The 19,764-nt window shown below is 55.9% G+C and overlaps 1 protein-coding gene and 1 long non-coding RNA gene across 19 annotated transcripts in view; one reads left to right on the forward strand and one right to left on the reverse strand.

Annotated features, from left to right (window-relative positions):
• The window catches only part of TACC2 (transforming acidic coiled-coil containing protein 2), a 202,534-nt gene that overhangs the window by 151,947 nt on the left and 30,823 nt on the right, over positions 1 to 19,764 (reverse strand). For 15 of the 17 annotated variants that reach the window (XM_051824267.3, XM_051824261.3, XM_070057109.2 and 12 more), the window contains one exon: positions 6,178 to 6,290. The exons of 1 other annotated variant lie outside the window; for it this stretch is intronic. In XM_051824267.3, coding sequence (XP_051680227.3) covers positions 6,178 to 6,290 — 113 coding nt within the window. Of the gene's footprint in view, positions 1 to 2,438; positions 2,642 to 6,177; positions 6,291 to 19,764 lie in introns of those variants that run through there. One more of the 17 variants, XM_089313894.1, reaches the window with a different exon arrangement.
• Positions 12,555 to 18,359, forward strand: LOC149121902 (uncharacterized). 2 transcript variants are annotated; one of them, XR_016221489.1, is made up of 2 exons: positions 12,555 to 13,080; positions 15,835 to 18,359. It is a non-coding gene; the product is annotated as an uncharacterized LOC149121902 (long non-coding RNA). The 2 variants fall into 2 exon arrangements; XR_016221490.1 differs by lacking the exon at positions 15,835 to 18,359 and adding an exon at positions 13,654 to 15,122.

The following is a 19,764-nucleotide window of genomic DNA, read 5'->3' on the forward strand; positions in this document are numbered from 1 at the left end:
TGTCTGCAGATGGTGCCAGAGTTGGTGATTTTACCTTTTCTCTATGCCAAGTGTTACCGTAAATGGGTATTTTCTCACTGTAGAAAAGCGCTTCTCATCCCCTACTGAGGCTGAATGCACTGCTGAGACCAGCTGAGTGGAAAGCACACGGCCCACTCAGCACCAGCTCCTCTGGCTCAGCCTGGACGGAGTTAGGAGGCCCCTCCGCCCTCCTGCTGGTGTGCGCTTCTGGCCTGAGAGAAGCCGTGAGTCAGAGCAGGAGGGTGGAGGCAGCACTCGGCTCTGCCCGGCACGCCCAGCCTGGCAGGAGCAGGGCAAGGAGACAGCAAAGGAAGCCACAGAGCCCCAGCCCGCAGGGCCCACGGCTGCCCGAGACACCTGAGCTCCGCCCAGTCTCCCTTCTTCCCATGTGTTTTCTTTCTTTCTTTCTTTCTTTCTTTGAAGACTTACTTATTTATTTACCTATTTATTTGAAAGGCAGAATGATGGAATGTGGGGGGGGGGGATCTTCCATCCGCTGGTTCACTCCCCAAATGCCCACAAAAGTCAAAAGTCAGGGTTGGGCCGGGCTGAAGCCAGGAGCAGAGAACTCCATCCAAGTGAGTGCAGGAGCCCAAGCACTTGGGCCATCCTCTGGCGCCTTCCTAGCTGCTTTAGCAGGGAGCTGGTTCAGAAGTAGAGCAGCCAGGACTCGAACCGGCATTCCGACACAGAATGCCAGCATCCCAGGTGTCAGCTTTCCCACTGTGCCACAGCACGGGCCATCAGCTCTCCTTTACCCAAGAACCGACACTGTCTACCGGGAAACAATGCTCTCAGGGAGACGAGGTCTGCTTTCTAGTTACGAGCCCACAACTCACACACAAGAGCAGACAGGTGGTCATGGGTCTGGGTTTTGGGTGGTATCAAACCCTTCTGGATTCTAGCCCTCCCCACGCCGCATTCTGTGTGACCTGGGCCGCATTCCTGGACTTCTCTGGGCCTCTGTGCCCTTGTCGGGCCACTGGGTCATCCACCTGCTCCACTCAGGCTGCCGGGCGAGGTGGCGCGGGCCAGCACGCAGCAGACAGTCCACCAGTGCCATGGAGGCGAGCGCTGGGCCCTCCCCAGTCTTTCTCATGAAGCCACTATCGCTTCATGAGAAGCATGTCAAACCAGATCATGCCTCGCCCCAAGCTGCTGCCACTCAAACAGGAGCGTGTCTAAAGAAAAAGGCAAGAAATAGGTTCTAGCTGGTGCCCCAGGCAAGTCTGCCAAGGTGGGCCCGGCAGCCGCAGCGCCTCTCACGGAGGTCCCTGCTCACACAGGCGACTCCCTACCAGCACTGCTGCTCCAGCTCCCCCGTGACTCTCAGGTGAGCCTCACCGGGGAGGCCGGGAGATCGCTCGGCCCTGGGATCCCCCACTCACTATAGCTCTCCCCACCCTGCCCTGCCCATGCGGGTAAACATGGCTTTGAAGACACAAACCCAAGGGTGCTGGAAGGGGCCCACCTGCCTGAGGGCAAGTTGCATAAATATTTGAAACCACCACGGGTGGCTCAGAGGATCGGGCCGTAACCCACCATAATCACCCCATTAAGCTGTCATCCTTGCTGTTGCCGGGGTCCCTCAAACAGGAGCAGACAGCAGCCTCCAGCTTCCCCGGCAGTGGCCCAGGCGCATCGGAGGCTCCCGGCGGCAGCAGCTCCGAACCTCGGCTCCCTCGCTGGGTCCTTCGTCCACAAAGGTGGCATCTTGTCACCCACACCCAGGCCGTCTCCATGTCCCTCTGGGTCCACCTCGAGACTCTCTCCTGGCCACCACCCCTCCATCTGCAAAGGTGTTGCTACCGCATGTCCCGCCTCCACCGTATCGCTCACGGCCCCTAACTTCACCTTGGGAGCACCGTCCTCCTTCCTGGCATGCGTAAGGCCTTGTGTGTAGGTGAGCAAACCTGGCTCCTGGTACTGCCAGGAGGGCACTGGCCCCTCAGCTGCCCCAGCTGCTTCTTCATCCGGCCCCAGTCCTTTATTTGCAATGGACGCCCATCACCTGTCTGGTGTCACTTTCTGCTCAGTCCCACGGAGATCTGATTCCAGAACTCTGCCCCCACCTGCAACGACTCCAGAGCTTGTCCCTGGAAACCCCCCCACCACTTCCCCTTGGCCAGTGCCGCCCGGGGGAAGACTTCTTCCCCCAGCAGCGTGGCACCTGTGACACTCCCCGTGTGTCATGCACCAGTGTGGTCCCTGGAGGTAGCATCAGCATCACCCAGGAACTCACCGGAGATGCCCCTTCCCAGGCCTTGCCCAGGCCAACAGGGTCAGGCGTTCTGGAAGAATCCCCAGCAATCCTGCAAGCCCTCCCGGCGCCCACTCCGGTGCCGGAGCCCCAGCGGCAGTGGGGACTCCAGGCTGTGGAGTGTTTCAATGCCTCCTTCTTAGCAGCAGGAACTCACCAGGAATGCCCGAGGGGTCCCTCCTCGGGAAGAGCCAGTCCTGTCTACGACGTCTCCCTTGGAATGATGTGGACCCAAGCACATGGCTGCTGTCCAGGCATTCCTGACCTGCAGGACCAGCTGTCTCTTCTGGTGCCCCAACAAGGTTTGGATAGGTCCGTCGTGGGCTGAGCCTTCAAGGGCAAAGGCTGACCAACCCCTGGCTGTGGGTATCCGAGGACGGAAGGGCGCCGTGAGACCGTGGGCCTGGGACCCGCCCCGACGCAGGCATCCAGGATGGCTGTGCCGGGCCTGGGCACGGCTGAGCAGTAGGAGGCGCTACTTGGGGCTAAGCTTCCCCCCAGGAGCAGGGATGTCAGAAACCCAGGATCCCGGCCAGGACCTGCAACAGGGAGGCGCCGCCCAGCGGCTGTGTGTTTCCACTGCATGGGATTGAGTCCCAACAGCGACACCATGTGGCAACGAGGAAGCAAGGCAGTTGACCTGATGGGACCCTATGCTCTCCCTATATGGATGATGAACTTTGCTCATTGGGGGACGTGTAAACCTCAGGTTCTAGAACAATTCAGAGGAAGCGAAGAGCCTTAAGGGGGAAAAACAAAACAAAAACAAACAAACAAACAAACAAACAAAAAAAAAAAACAAAAAAATGGAGTCTCTACCATTAAGGCAGATTGCAAGCCTGGCCTTCCTCATCTGCAGAGTAGCGCTCACTCCCGGGCAGAGGTGCAGCCCTGGCAAACACTAACCAGTGCCTTCCTCCCTCTGTCTACTGCCCTGCCCCCACGCCGGGCCGTTGGCCACTGCAGGCCCTGCTGGGGTTTCTGCCTCTGCAGTTTTCAAAAATAGAAAACAGACTTTGAGGTCAGTGGCTCTTCCCACCTGCCGTGGAGCCCCGCACCCTTTGTGGAGGAGACGTCGGCTGTCTCACCAAGCCGAGGGAGAAGGCGAGGGCTCCCGAGGGTGAGACAGAGCACAGGAAGGGCCCTGGGCAGCGGGAGACCGAGAGGCCCTCCCTGGCTTCAACAGTGCCCTCAGGCCACAGCAGGAGGGGCGGGGCGCAGTGACCATAAGGGGGTGACCCTAGGCTCTCAGGTACACCAGCGATACCTGTGGCCCAAGTATGTCAGGGACATAGCACTGCTGCATGGCCTGCTGGACAGTGGCCTGGTCTAAGGGACAGCCCCGGGTGGTGCTGGGAGGGGTCGGACGGCAGCCTTGAGGCACCAGGCTTCTGGGGAGAGAGGCGCACGGTAGCTGCCATGGGCATCCCACCAGCCTGGCAGAGGAGACTCAGAGTCAGAATGGAATTTCTTTAAAGGAAATAAAATGTCATTTGTACGCATAGAGCGCTGGTGCAGGATCCGGCACCCCCACAAAATGATCGTTAACTGCTCTCATTAACTTTCTTGCTAGCACCAAGGGCGTGTTTCCCGTCTCCTCCTGGCAACCCCTGACTCCTCAACAGGACTCAGCACAAAGCCCTGGCGACACGGGCATGTGAGCACGGGGCCCACACCGCAGACCTGCACACATGCAGGGTGGGGGCGGGGGGCTGTGAACAGGAAGTGGCTTCTTTGGGGAGGCACCTCTTTAGACCAATGAGACACAGTTCTTAAGGGGAAAATAACAATTAACTGAAGCCGAGGTACCAGCCACAGAAGACCCGCGGGCTGCGGGACTGCTCGGTCCAGCGCCTCCTCAAACTCTTCAGAGGTCCCAGGGCAGCGCGGAGGTGAGGAGGGGCTGGGTGCTGGGTCTCAGCCAGCCGTGTGGGAGTCCAGAAGAGATGACTCCATCTGCTAGTTCCATGGCCATCCGGAGCCAATTCAGGAGCCTAATTAGAACCAAGTGTCCAAACCCTTGTCCTACCACCCGGATAAAGTTCACGGAAGTGGAGCAGCCGTGGCGTTTGGAGCAACAAAAGAGGTGCACCTGCTTCGGCAGAGAACAGGGGTTGAAGGCGCCTTTCAAGGCATCTTCGGGGATTATTACCGCACCAGATCATCAGACCCCTAAGGAAACCCAATGCCTGGCGCCAGCACGGTGGCGCAGCGGGTTAAGCCTCTGCTTGTAACACCAGCATCCCATATCAGAGCGCCGGTTCCAGTCCTGGCTGCTCCACTTCCGATCCAGCTCTGTGCAACCACGCGTGGGAAAGGAGCAGAGGGTGGCCCAAGTGCCTGGGTCCCTGCCGCCCACGTGGGAGGCCCAGATGGAGTTCCTGGCTCCTGACTTTAGCCCAGCCATTGCGGTCATCTGGGGAGTGAACCAGCAGATGGAAGATATCACCCCCTCCCCCCTCCCCTGGTCACGCTTCCTGTTAAATAAATAAATAAATAAATCTCTAAAAAAAAAATTCTAATGCTTGTGCCAAGAGATTCTGAGTGCTTCCTCCCCAGAAACCACAAAGTCTGAGCCCCCCAGAAAGTGAGGTAAAGAACCAGCTCCCCCAGGCGTGGAAATTCCTGCCACCAGGGGTCGCTCTCACTAACCCCAAACCCAAACACACCAGGTGGAGTCTGACGCATTTGTACCAGGCTGTGTACCAGAGCTCCCCCGCTAGCACAGAGGCCCCATCCTGCAATTTCTCACTTTGTTCCCCAGAGCTCCTGTTGCTCGAAGGCCCCCAGAAGCCAGGTGACAGCTGTTCTAGATCCAAGGCCAATTTGTGAGTTGGCCCCACGGGAAGTTAACTGCCCCAGTGTGCCTGGTCTGTGTCTGCGCGGGGGACCGCCTGCTGGGGGCTGCTGATCCTCTGCCCCCCCACCAAAGCTACAGGGAGGAGCATCCAGTAGAGAGACACGGCCTGGCTATGGGCCAGGCTGAGGGGCCACGGCCACGGGGCCACACCTGCCCTGGCCACGGTCCACTGCCACGCTGTGGCCTTGCTGGTTTCTGGATTTCATCCGCTGGCCCCCTGGAACCAAAGGTTTGTGAGGTGCTGTGGTTTGAATGATTCTAAGAGGCAGACGTTCCAGGGCTGCTAGGGCGCTGCCCTGTGCGTGGGTCCCTGATCTGGGGAGGGGCTTTGTAAGGAATGCGGCCTCTCCCTCCTGGGGCTAGGACAAAGTCTCCTGCACTCCAGTCTCAAGCTCGGGGCTGCGCACTTCCCAGGGACTTCCCAGGCTCTCGGGCCTCTGGCCTCGCCTTGAGAACGAAACCAGGGGCTTCCGCAGTTCCGACACTGAGGCTCGGGCTGGGCCACGCCGCGCCCCTGCTCTGCAGTGTGCACCTGGCTGTCACGGACTTCTCGCTCCCAAAACTGTGGGAGTCAGGTGCCCCTGCAGACCCCTCACCTGTGTCTCCCTCCTATCGGTTCTGCCTCCCTGGAGGAGCCAGACCAACACAGGTGCCTTAGGAGCTGCTCAGTTAGCTGTTGCATGACCTGGAATGTCTCAGCGCCCACATGGCTACCGGACTGGGACACCGACCTACAGATCGGACTTCCAGACAAGACCCCCGGCAGCCCCGATCTCTTCTACTGCAAGCTCAGACAGTGAAGACAGCGACCTGGAGTGGATGCCCTCAGTGTCTCTGTCTTTGGGCCGGAAAGCAGTGCCAATCATCCATCGCAAGGCAGCCTGGGAACCGCCTCTCTGATCCTGTCACCAGTGAGGACCACATCCTGCGCTTTAGGCTCAGTTCCCCAGAGTGAGCGGAGCCAAGCGGAGGCTGCAGCAGGCAGTGAGCTGGCCACGCCTCGGGCAGTGGCCTGACCCCAGGGCCGGCTCCCTACCTGCACGAGTCCTTGTGGCCAGGGCTTCTGGGCGCGTCCACCTGCTTCCTCTGTGTATCCTGACTGCTCCCGGGTGGCTGAAGAGATCCTGGGCTCTGAGCTGATGAAGTTCTCTGAGCCAGAAAGAAACATTAGAAAAGAAATCAGATTGGTGTCTCTGAGAACATGAACGCATTTAGCAACAGGCCAGGGGCGCAGTGTCCCAGGCTGGGCCTTTCTCATCCCAGGGGGTGCCCACTGGGTCCCAGGCACGGAGCAAAGCTCTGAGGTTATGTGCGGAGCAACACAAAGGTGGCCCCTGCTCTCAACCAATGGGAGGAAGCACGATTAGACGGGCACCTGCAGCTGGGCCGGAGGACGGTGGAAAGAAACCGGGGCTGAGCGCACCACCCCTATCCTGGAGAAAGCCAAGCCCTGAAGGTTTCCAATTTGCTTGTGGCGCCACCTAGAGGAAAGAACATCTCCTTCCCCGGCTCCAGATGGCCCCACATATCAGAGGCTACCCCTCCACCCCCACCCTGACAGCATGAAACAGAGGAGAACTGGTGAGCCCTCGCAAAGCTGAGGCCGGCCTACCACTTGGGGCACAGAGCACTGGCCACGCTTTCAGTCCCACCAGAAGCTCCTCTACTGTTTTTTTTTTTTTTTTTTTTTTTTTTTTAAGATTTATTTTATTTATTTGAAAGACGAGTTACACGGGTTGCCGGCACCACAGCTCAATAGGCTAATCCTCTGCCTGCAGCGCCAGCACACCGGGTTCTAGTTCTGGTCGGGGCACTGGATTCTGTCCCGGTTGCCCCTCTTCCAGGCCAGCTCTCTGCTGTGGCCAGGGAGTGCAGTGGAGAATGGCCCAAGTGCTTGGGCCCTGCACCCCATGGGAGACCAGGAGAAGCACCTGGCTCCTGGCTTCAGATCACTGAGATGCGCTGGCGCAGTGTGCCGGCCGCAGAGGCCATTGGAGGGTGAACCAACGGCAAAAGGAAGACCTTTCTCTCTGTCTCTCTCTCTCTCACTGTCCACTCTGCCTGTCAAAAAAAAAAAAAAAAAGAAAGACGAGTTACAGAGAGAAGCAGAGAGTGAGAGAGAGAGGTGTTCCATCTGCTGGTTCACTCCCCAGATGGCCCCAAAGGCCAGAACTGCACTGATCAGAAGCCAGGAGCCAGGAGCTTCTTCTGGGTCTCCCACTTGGGTGCAGGGGCCCAAGGACTTGGGCCATCTTCTCCTGCTTTCCCAGGCCACAGCAGAGAGCTGGATTGGAAGTGGAGCAGCTGGGACTCGAACCGGTGCCCATATGGGATGCTGGCACTGCAGGTTGGAGCTTTAACCTGCTACGCCACAGCACCGGCTCCTGAGTCGCTTTTTAAAACCAGGATGCAAACACATAAGGCTGAGTCAACACCTAAATTCTCATGAAAAGATGAGATTTTCTAAAACACTCAGATGAAAACACTCACTTAAACATAATATAAAAATCAGGAGAGGAGAAAGGCCTTCCATAAACCCCACGCTGTGTGTCCCAAAGCAGTGGGGGCTTGTAGTTTGCCTCCCCGGCCGTGGCCCTGGAACTCCACACTGCAAACAGCACACACACCTGCTCCGGGACTGGGTTTGCCTTCTTTTAAAGAGCTGTCCCACCCATAGCCTCCGTCCCTGAGGGTGGAAAATCCCGGCCACGCCCTGCCCGCAGCCAAGCACAAGACTCAGGTCAAGCGAGGCCGCCCGGGGACTCCCCCAGGAACCAGAGCGCTGCCTGCTGGCCGTGGGTCCTGGAGCTGGGGAGGCAGGAGGCACTGGTAGCTTGGTCCTGGTTGCCTTGGAAGGAGGCGGCTGAAGGCAGAGGCAGGGCAGAGAAGGAGAGGGTGCTGGGCAAGGGGCTCCCAGTCCCGCAGCGAGCGGCTGAGGCCTTGAACTCCCTATGTTATCTTAGCTGTGCAAGTTGGATCTCTGCCTTGCACAGATCACCAGGTCGGCTTTGATGGGAACCCAGTGTCCTATGGCCAAATACATAGGAGAACGGCCACGTTAGGAAGCCCCCTGTTAGAAAGTGGGAAGACAGCACATTGATTCTTAAGTGTTTCCCGCATTGTTTGACCACAGGATGCCCTTGGTTTGTGAAGACCTTGAACGCGTGTCCCATGGAGCACACTCGTGAAGACAGTGAGCACAAGCCCTGCTTTCCTCCCACCTCGCTCGCGCCTAGCAGGTGGCCCAAATCCACGGCACAGCATTCCCGAGCCTGTGGGTGCCTTTGTGGGAACGGGAAGGCACCGGTCTCCTGGGAAAGTGTGTGGCTGTGCCACTGTGTGAATGAGGAGCAGCTCAGATGTAGGCACGTGCCTTATCGGGTGCCTGGAAGAAGAGTTCATGGAAGTGGAGAGGCCCTGTCCATCTTAGGGAGGCACGTGGGGGAGGTGGCACCAGAAGGCAGCCGGGAACACCCCCAGGCTCTCGGGGACTCCCATCAGTTCCTGCTCCTTGTTGCTGGAAATCTCTCTCTTCTCAGGGCTGCTGCTCCCCCAGTACACCAAGAGAGAGACCCATGGCCCTGCCCATCACTGGGGCAACTGGAGATGCCCACGGCCTCTCTCGAAGCAGCCAATTTACCAGTCGTGACCCTGGTCCCTGGCACAGCCCAGTATTGAGTACACATCTCATTTCACCCAGGCCTTCCAACGTAAGAGTTCTCCAGAAAGTCCACGAGAAATGTGTTATGACAACAACTATACATGGATTTCAAAATGTTGTTTGCACTAAAATAAACTTACTTTTTAATTCAATTTTTTCCCATTTTATTTGAAAGGCAGAAAGAAAAAGATTCTCCATGTACCGGTTCACTCCTCAAATGCCTACAGCAGCCTGGGCTGGGCCAGGCTGAAGTCAGGAGCCTGAACTCCATCCTGGTCCCCCACATGGGTGACATCACCTGCTGTCACCCAGTTTACACATTAGCAGAGGTTGGATTACAAGTGGAGGATCCAGGACCCAAATCATGAATTTCACTTTTCCGCTAACTTTTGAAATACCGTCATATAATGCCTAATTCATTGATTGGCTGAGCCATTCAATCAGCCAAGGAACTCATCCACAGTCCACCCGACACCGGGAGTGGGAGCTACAAAAGTGCACACACTCCATCCCTCCCCCGACCACGACCATAAGACGTGAGTGCACTCCAGGAGGAGCCCAGCTGAGGCCTGGTCTGCAGAAGCGGCTCGCAGCTTCCAGAACCCTCGGGAAGGGAGGATCCTACCCTACAGCCCCTGCCAGCCTCTATGCTGGGGATGCTACAGATTCATTCCGGCATCTCCATGGGACATTGAGTGACCGTGACCTCTGCCCCTGGCAGACTCCTTGGACCCTGAGTCTATGGTTGAGTAGGCTGTGGTCCTCGATCTTCAACACCACCCTGAAGGGCGAACTAGCTTTGCCTGTTTCCCACCTGGTGCACTTCTGAGAGGTCGGCTAGCTGCATTCATCCAAAGGTGTCCAAAGGCAAACTGTAAAAGATGCCTCCACTCCCAGGGGCCCGTGCATCCCAGCGCTCACAGGAACATCACAACGAGGAAATCTCCCTTCACGTCAACTGGGAGAACAAGGGGAGACACAACGGTGGAAATAACAGCTTCTGCTTCTGGAACACTTACGGAGCCCCGGGCACTGGGCCAGCATCTTCCCATGAGCTGTCTTAGGAGAAAGGTGCTAGTTATGTGCCCAGTTTAGAGCTGAGGCTTGGAAGATTCAGGAACTCAGCCAAGGTCACACAGTGGGGAGTCTGGATGGCCCCAGTTCTATGGGATCCAAGGGTGAGGACAAGGCAGCTCTGTTGGATCCTTTGCATGGGTAAGGATGCTGGGGGCAGAGGGAGCGGGGCGAAGTGCTCACCTGCAGGGTGGGGGAGGTTTGCTGACCGCCAGCTGGCTGGACCCCCATCTCCTCACACCCTTCCTTGCACACAGCCCCTGCTCCGCACACCCAGGAAGACAGCTATCCAAACAGGACAGCAGCAAGACAGCTCAAAGTCAGGTCACCTAGGCCGGTGCCGCGGCTCACTAGGCTAATCCTCCGCCTTGCGGCGCTGGCACACCGGGTTCTAGTCCCGGTCGGGGCACTGGATTCTGCCCCAGTTGCCCCTCTTCCAGGCCAGCTCTCTGCTGTGGCCCAGGAAGGCAGTGGAAGATGGCCCAAGTGCTTGGGCCCTGCACCCCATGGGAGACCAGGAGAAGCACCTGGCTCCTGCCTTCGGATCAGCGCAGTGCGCCGGCTGCAGTGCGCCGGCAGTGGCGGCCATTGGAGGGTGAACCAACGGTAAAAGGAAGACCTTTCTCTCTGTCTCTCTCTCTCACTGTCCACTCTGCCTGTCAAAAAAAAAAAAAAAAAAAAAAAAAAAAAAAAAAAAAAAAAAAAAAAAAGTCAGGTCACCTGCAACCAGGTCAGGGCCCTTGGCTCCAAAGCAAGTTCTTTATATAAACTACCTTGGGACGTAGGATGTCCAGCTGTGCTCTGATAACTCTGGAATCACACTAGAGTGGCCTTTTTATGCCAGGGTTCTGAATTCAATTCCTTCTCGCCTAGTGCAGACCTCACTCCTGACACTGGCCACCAGGCCTCTCTTCCCATCAGCCCGTCATCCGAAGGCAAATATTCCGCAGGGTTTACCGGGTAGCTCTCCCGCCCTGGACTCCTTCATCAAGGTTTCCTGAAGGCGATTCTGGAAAGATGCTGGCTCGCTCGGCAGCTCAGACAGGTGCAACAGGAGGCAGATCTTTGCTCTAACTGCCGCAGCCGCGAGGACTCCGGGATACGTCCTCAGGAAAGGGGGTAGGATAGGGGCTCAGATCCACCTCTTCTCCCCGCCACGCCTCCTGACCTGCAGGAACCAGGCCAGGCCTCTCTACAGAAGGGAAAGTCAAGGCCGCAGAGATCCCCACGGGAACGGCACTCGGCACTTTTCAACGTACTTCGACTTCCCCCGATTCTTGTAAAATCCCCGCGAACTGAACCGGCAGGTAAAACAATGTTTCACTGTTCATATGAGAAACAGAAGCGCCTTGAAATCCAGTGCTCTCTCCACATAACAGCCCACATGGACACGGCACTCTTTCTGCTAGGACAACAGCAAACTTAACACTGTACACGCTTTCCATGTGGGGTCATTGCTGTGGCACAGCGGTAAAGCCACTGCCTGAGCGCCGGCTTCCCGTATGGGTGCTGGTTCAAGTCCCAGCTGCTCCACTTCCCCTTCAGCTCCCTGCTCATGGCCTGAGAAAAGCAGTGGAGGATGGCCCAAGTGCTTGGGTCCCTGCACCCAAGTGGGAGACCCGGACTAAGCTCCTGGCTCCTGGCTTTGGCCTGGCCCCACCCCGCCCATTGTAGCCATTTGTGGATGAAAGATCTCTCTCTCTCTTTCTCTCTCTCTGTCTGGCTCTACCGCTTCCTCTGTAACTCTTTCAAATAAGTAAATGAATCTTAAAAAAAAAAAAAAAAAAAAAAAAAAAAAAAAAAAAAACACCTTCCATGTGTCTAGTACTGTTGCTTTAAGTGCTTTACAAATTTAAACTCATTCAGTCCTTACAGCCACATCTTAGAAATAAGAACAGCAAGCACAGAGGGGTTAAGCCACTTCCCTAGGAGCACACAGCCCAGAAGCCACAGAGCCAGGATTTGGCCCCAGGGGTTTGACCCCAGAGTCTGTGCTCTTGGCCCCTCCCCTTTGCTGCTCCACCACACACGGGGCACAGTCGCTCTTGGTCTCTGCTGTCTAGCCGCCTTGCACCTGGTAACTAAAACAACTGGTTGTTGTGAATACTGTGGCCCAGGAGCCTGGATTTGATACCCAGAATAGCACTTGGCACAGAAGAGGCTGTCTGTAAATATTTGCTAAATGTATGAAAACTGGATTATTCTCCTTGCATCTGGTAGCCGCTCCTGCAAATTGAGGGGTGTGTACACAGCCCCGGGAGCCCTTGCTTGCACCACGTGGCCTCTGGTGTCTGTGGCCCCCTCCCCCTGGCTCCCCAGCCTAGCAACAGCACTGAGCCCCGTTGCTTACAGGATTCCAAGGGATCTGTTGTGTCCACAGACGTCACTGCAAGAGAGAACGCGTCTCTAACATTACCCTTCACGCTTCCAAACTGCAGCCTGGAAAAGCAATTGGCAGCCCTCACCCGGCAAACCGACTTGCCCAGCTGCTTCTTCATGTCTCAGCTGCACTCTCGGGTAAACAGCAGCCTCTCCCTGGCTCCGCGGTGCCTCAGAGCCCTGGCTGTATTTTAAAGCAATCTTTAAACAGTTACAGCAACTTTCCACTCCGGGGGCCGCTGTGTTGAGAGCTAATGCTTTTTACCATTAAAAAAACAAAAATTCCACCAGCCTTACCTCCTAAATGTGCTCCTGATCTCTGAACCACTGCCTATGGGTCATGCCAATCAAGCTAATTAAGCCATGCTAATGAACATGGCTGGGTCATGACCAGAGTGCCCGCCCAAGCTGCCCGATCCCTGAAGCTTTTTGCGAGCAGTGTGACTGCAGGTGAATGCCGGGAAGTGGAGCAAAGGTCATTCCCATGGCATCAGGAGTCGGATTTCAGAAACAACTGCCCAGCTGGCTGGCTGAACACGGAGGACGTGCTGGGGCCAGCAGGCTGCCCATCTCCCCCAAGAGAAAGCAAATCGCTCACCCCGATCTGCTGGAGCATCCCAAGTGCTCCTCCGAAGTGAACAAGCCAGACAGCCCCCGTCGAACCCAGCAGGCTCTTGGTCCAGCTGGCTAGAGGCAGGCTGCAAGGCCAGGCTACTTTGTGATGGAGGCAGCAGGAAACAGAAGTGGACGAGCTGTGTCAGAGAGCGCCGGGCTCCAGTCCTCACTCTCCACTTGAACAATGGAACAGACTCTGCCGTGTGTGGGGTGAGACAGTAACTTTCAGACGAGCCAGCACAGGCTTCCGTATCAGGATTCTCTACACTGTCTTTGCTGTGTTTTTTATAAAGATGTATTTACTTGTTTGAGAGCTAGAGGTGGGGGGTGGGGAGAGTGAGAGCAAGAGCGGGGGACGGGGGGGGGGGGGAGAGGGAGGGAGAGGGAGTAAAGAGAGAAATGGCCACAGTGGTCAGAGCTGGGCCAGACGGAAGCCAAGAGCCAGGAGCCTCCTCCAGGTCTTGCACATGGTGCAGGGGCCCAAGCACTTGGGCCATCCTCTGCTGCTTTTCCAGTCATGTTAGTAGGGAACTGGATAGGAAGTGAAGAGGCTGGGACTTGAACTGGCACCTGTATAGGATGCTGGTGTCACAGGCGGCAATTCAACCTGCTATGACGCAGAGCCGGCCCCATTTGCAACTTTCTATAAATCTGAAAATACACTAAAATAAAAAATTTAATGTGGGGCTAACGCTGTGGTGTAACAAGTAAAGCTGTTACCTGCAGTACCAGCATCTCATATGGGCACCAATTCAAGTCCCGGCTGCTCCTCTTCCCATCCAGCTCTCTGCTATGCCCTGGGAAAGCAGTGGAAGATGACCCAGGTTCTTGGGCCCCTGCACCTGCATGGGAGACCCAGAAGAAGCTCCTGGCTCCTGGCTTCAGATTGGCCCAGTTCCAGCCATTACGGCCATTTGCAGAGTGAACCAGTGAATGGAAGACTTCTTTCTCTCTGCCTCTGCCTCTCTGCAACTCTGCCTTCCAAACAAATAAATAAATCTTAAAAATTAAGAAAGATTAAAAAGAGACCCAGCGTGCTTTAAAGAGGGCTAGACACGGTCAGCCAACCCCGGTCCATGCACTCTTGCAGCTCAGCTCCTCTCTTCCAGCCTCTCTCTCCATCTGAGGACCAGAATCCCTCACCTTGCTCCCCGGGCCGGTGACAAGAGCACCTTGTAAATATAGCAAAGAACTGCGCAAGTGGAAGAGAGTCCCTATGACACAGCTAAGCCTGAAAGATGGCCTAGAATATGCCGAGATGTTCACTGGACTAGACTCGGAATGCAGGCATAAACCCTGTTATTGTTATATTCTTATTGCCCCTCCAGAATTCCTGAATCCACTCAATTTTCGTGTTGGAGACTAGGAGCCTTGGCTTAAGAATGAGGAGGGGCTGGCGCCGCGGCTCACTAGGCTAATCCTCCGCCTTGCGGTGCCGGCACACCGGGTTCTAGTTCCGGTCGGGGCGCCGGATTCTGTCCCGGTTGCCTCTCTTCCAGGCCAGCTCTCTGCTGTGGCCCAGGAGTACACTGGAGGATGGCCCAAGTGCTTGGGCCCTGCACCCCATGGGAGACCAGGAGAAGCACCTGGCTCCTGCCTTCGGATCAGCGCGGTGCGCCAGCCACGGTGGCCATTGGAGGGTGAACCAACGGTAAAAGGAAGACCTTTCTCTCTGTCTCTCTCTCACTATCCACTCTGCCTGTCAAAAAAAAAAAAAAAAAAAAAAAAAAAAAAGAATGAGGAGGGAGGAAGCCACATGGAGTAGCCATGAACCCCAAACGTGACCTCTAACTGGGCTCTGTGCCTCCAGAACCATATCTGCAGAGGGGGCATAGTTGCAGGGTTGTCTCGGAAGTTAAATAGCACGTGGGCATCACTCAGCACAAGACTGGACCACAGTGGATATCCTAGGTGTGATCATTATAAAGAAGAATGCGATTCAAACTCAGTCACAGGGCGGGGGTTGTGATGCCGCCGGCTAAGCCGCTGCTTGGGAAGCCCACGTCCCTGTCAGAGCGCTGGGAGTCCTGGCCGCTCCGCTTCTGATCCAGCCTCCTGCTAACGCAGCTGGCAAGGCAGCAGGGCCACCCACGCGGGAGGCCCAGGTGGGGTTCCTGCCTCCTGGCTGCCGCCTGGCCTGACCCTGGCTGTTGCTGCCATCTGGGGTGTAAACTAGCGAGTGGAAAATCTCTTTCTGCTCCTCCCTGTGTCAACTCTGCTTTTCAAATAAATAAATCTTTTAAAAAAATAAACACATGAAAATTCATTAACAAAGAGTTCCAACAGCTCCCCCTGCCTGGGGCTAAAGCCCTTCCTGAGACTCGCTGGAAGATGCATCTGGCGTACACCTGAATGTCTCACGCTTGCCTAATGGTGCCAGTGGAAATCAGCACCAGCCCTGTGGATAGAGTGGCCACCACGGAGGAGCAGACGGCTTACGCCAGGAAGCACTCTGTTGTTATGAACATCGAATTCGTGCTGCTTACTTGTCTCTTTGCTCAATTTCTTACCCATTAAACACAGCTGAATCATCCCAGATGTCTACTTACTGTCAGAGGATCTGAGAAAAGGCTTATTCCAGAGCCTGTTGAACACAGTCGTGATGCGGAATTCCTGGGGCTCCTTGTGCACTAAAGAAGGCATCTCCCAAGGCTGGTGTTGTGGGGCGATGGGTTAAGCCACCGCCCGCCCGCCGTGCCGGCATCCCATATGGGCTCCAGTTCCAGTTCCAGCCGCTCCTCTTTCAATCTAACTCCCTGACATGCCTGGGAAAGCAGCAGGTGATGGCCCAAGTGTTTGGGCAACTGCCACTCCTGTGGGAGACCCAGATGAAGTCCTGGGCTCCTGGCTTCAGCTTGGCCCAGCTCCAGCTGTTGTAGCCATTTGGGGAGTGAACCAGTAGACGGAAGATTGATTCTTTTCCTCTCTTCCTCCCTCTGCCTCTCTGTAACTCTTGCCTTTCAGATAAATAAATAAATCTTAAAAAAGAAGAAGGCTTCTAGCTAAGGCCACAGTGACTGCTTTGACCTGCCCAGTAAAATAACCACACGGTGCCTGAGAAGCAGCCGACCTCGGCCCACAGCCGTGAACTCCATGACCGTTCTTGGTGACCAGACCCCAGGGGTGACTCGCGTGGCACAGATCCTCCCATCCTGTGCTCCTGAGATGGCAGAGAATTCACACCTGAGCCCCCCGTGCACAGCGAGCCTCGGCACTGGGCTGCATCCTGTCGGCTGAGCCAGGACGTGGGGAGACCCGCCCAGGCGAGGACTGGGCTGGAGTAAGTGTGCAAGCAGTACTGGCTCTCGATCCTTCTGAGCTCACTGCCTTCCTGCTCACCTTCAGCTCTGAGCTCAAATAGCAGCTCCCCAGGCTGGGCTGGGGGTCTCTGCTTCATAGCATCAGTCACAGCTACTGTAGTTGAAGCTCACGTTTTACGGAACTGAAGTGACACAGAAACATCTAGACAGTGGGAGTGCTTAAAACGAGTAATTTAAGAGTTAATATTTCTAAGTGAGGTCATCACAGATTCGATGTCTTTCCCTACACTGTCAGAGCCCTAAACAGGGGTCACAGCAACCCCTTGGCTAGGAAGAAGCCCAGAAGGCAAAGACCTGGGTGGGTCTGAGTGCTGCCCTTCCAGTCTGGAACCCACCTGCCGGAGCTCGGCTTACCCTGTGGGGCTCCCAGGACCAGAATGCCCTGCTTTCGTGACTCGGGGTGTCGGGCTGGCAGGACCCTCACTGCTCCACAGGTCCTTCTGTTCAAGTCACAATGCACAAAGCCCCAGGAGGGGCTGTGAGGCAAGACCACTGTCACAGTTCCACCAGACAGAGCAGGGACAGCAGAGGCTCGCCGGGCCCAGAGCTGGACATTCTACTGACCCCTAAGTGTGTCACTCCCACGGCCCAGGTTCTACATGTGGCTTTGTCTTCATCTCAGCCCACAGCGGGGCAGGAAAGGGGTCTCAGGAAGGAAAGGCCGGACCTGGGTGTGAGCCCTGGCGGGGTCAGGGGGAGGAGTGGGAGTTCTATCCAGGACTCAGCGTGCAGCGTGGGAGCCAGGCAGAGCCACGGCCAGGCTGGCTGTGGGAACTTTCTCCGTCCCTGGCTTCTCTTCCCTGGGGAACCAGGACAGAAACCAAGGCCAGGCTACTCAGTTTCAGGGTTTAAATAGCATTTGTGCTGATGAGACACAAAATGGCTGGGACTGGTTAGCGGGACCCAAAGTGGGGCTGTTGTGAGGTTTCATTAAACTCGACTTCTTAAGTGAGAGAAAATGCTTGGTGATTAAATCAACATATTAGATGCTGGCCAAGACTTTCAAAAGCAAAGGCCATGAAAATAACTTGCCTGCCGCTGCCGAGAGGCCCGGAGGAGAGGTCCCACGATGCCACATTCCCGCTCCCTGGGTGACTGTGGCAGGGCTCGGTCCCCAGGGAACTCAAATCTGGCTTTGGGGTTGCTTCGTCCAGCCCCTACCTCCCTGGCTTCTTCATGACACCCAAGTGCTCACCCCTTTCTCTGCACCCACATCAGCAGTTCCTGGCTCTTTCACCCACGGCTCAGGGCCCTCGGAGTGGATCCCGGCCCTCTCACCTCCCCCAGCGCCTGGCTGATCCCTGAGAGCCCACTGCAGGGGGGAGGCGGACTTTTCTTCTCACTTTCAGAACATCAAGGCTAGGAAACAGAATCAGAACCCTTGTTCCCTACTCTTATTTTTTAAAGATTTACTGGGGCCGGTGCTGTGGCATAGTGGGTAAAACCGACACCTGCAAGTGCTGGCATCCCATATGGACACCAGTTCGAGTCCCAGCCATTCCACTTCTGATCCAGCTCTCTGCTATGGCCTGGGAAAGCAGTAGAAGATGGCCCAAGTCCTTGAGGCCCCTGCACCCATGTGGGAGACCTGGAAGAAGCTCCTGGCTCCTGGCTTCAGATCAGCTCAGCTCTGGCCATTGGGGCCAACTGTGGAGTGAACCAGAGGATAGAAGACTCCTCTCTCTCTCTCTCTCTCTCTCTCTCTCTCTCTGCCTCTCCTTCTCTGTGTAACTCTGACTTTCAAGTAAATAAATAAATCTTTAAAAAATAAATAAAGATTTATTTATTCATTTGAAAGTGTTGGGTGGTGGGGAGGGAGAGACAGAGAGCCCTCCTCGTGTGTCCCTTTCCAGCTGCATGTGCTGGGCTCTTCTTTGCAACTGTTGCGGGATGAGGTCTGTGGGACTGGCACTGTGGCACGGTAGGTTAAGCCTCCACCTGCGGTGCCAGCATCTCATGTGGATGCCAGTTTGAATACTGGCTGCTTTACTTCCAATCCAACTCCCTGCTTTTGGGCTGCGAAAGCAGTGGAAGATGGTCTAAGTGCTTGGGGCCCTGCACCCATGTGGGAGACCTGGAGGAAGCTCCTGGCTCCTGGCTTCGGATCAGCCCAGCTCCGGCGGTTGTGGTCATCTGGGGAGTGAACCAGCGGATGGAAGACCTCTCTCTCTGTAACTCTACCTCTCAAATAAATAAATTAATTAATTAAAAAAAATAAGATGTGATTTGTTTGTACAATGGATATTATGAGTCTATAAAGACATTCTGATGTGTGGGACAACATGGATTCAAGGACGCTCATGCTTAATGAAATAAGACAAACAATTGATTCTCCTTCCACAAGGACATACGGCAGTTGGACTCAGAAAGGACAACAGTGGCTGCCAGTGGGTGGGGGAAGGCGAAAGGGGAGTCAGCACTGAAGGAGCACAGTGTTCCAGTTGGAGTTAAAAAAAAAAAAAAAGCCCTGGAGGGGACAACGTTGTGGCGTAGCCGGTAAAGCCACCACCTGCAGCACTGGTGTCCCCGATGGGTGATGACTGAGTCCTGGCTGCTCCACTTCCCAACCAGCTCCCTGCTACTGTGCCTGGGAAAAGCAGTGGAAGATGGCCCGAGTGTATGGGCCCCTGCCATCCACGTGGGAGACCCAGATGAAGCTTCTGGCTCCTGGCTTCTGCCTGGCCCAGCCCTGGCCATTGTGGCCATCTGGGAAGTGAACCGGTCGAGGGAAAATTCTCTCTCTCTCTCTTCCCCTCTAAGTCTTTCAAAATAAATCTTTTTAAAAAAAATGGTTAAAATAGTAATTATGTCTATTTTAACCCAGTAAACCTGGGCCTGGTTCCCATGGGAAAGGTTAGGCTGTGCCTGGTGCTGAGCTCACCGTCTGCTTCCCCCTGGGGAGGGAGCTGCACTGGGGCAGACCATGGTGACTGTTCACTGCCGGCTCCTGTGTGCTGGGACAGGGCCTGTAAACCACAGCCGCTCAGTGAGCTCCGGCATCAGGTCCTGGATCTGCTTCTCCTCTTGCCTGTCTGACTCCTCGGCTGGATGTTAGGTCCCACAAGGCAGGAACCTGGTTTGTCTTCTTCCTCTTTGGACCCACGACACCTAAACCAGCTCCTAGGACCAAGCCGGGGTGGGGCTCCTCGAATGTTCCTGGGGTGGGAGCTTTGGGGCTCTGTTGCAGGGTTCTGTGCAAAGTTCTGAGGCAGACAAAGTGTTCCATGGCAGGGGCCCCCTCAGCAGCCCTGGTCTAGAACCCCTAGACGGGGTCTTACCCTGAACCTGCCATGATTTAGGGCAGTGAACATGGGCCTTGAGCTTCTGGCCCATCAAACACAACCCTGGAAAATGAGAGGTAAGGGGTGGGCATTCAGACCATGGTTAAGACGTCACTTGGGATGCCCTCATTCCGTAACAGAGTGCCTGGGATTCCTGCCACACTCTAGCCCCCAGTCCCAGTTTTCTCCCAGTGCAGACCCCAAGAGGCGGCAGGTGATGGCCCAAGTCGCTGGGTCCCTGCCACTCATGTGGGAGACCTGGGCTGAGCTCTTGGCTGCTGGCCTCAGCCCAG

Source organism: Oryctolagus cuniculus, chromosome 15 (genome assembly GCF_051225735.1).
Source record: "Oryctolagus cuniculus isolate XC-2025 breed Fujian yellow rabbit chromosome 15, ASM5122573v1, whole genome shotgun sequence".
Classification (NCBI taxonomy): Eukaryota; Metazoa; Chordata; class Mammalia; order Lagomorpha; family Leporidae; genus Oryctolagus; species Oryctolagus cuniculus.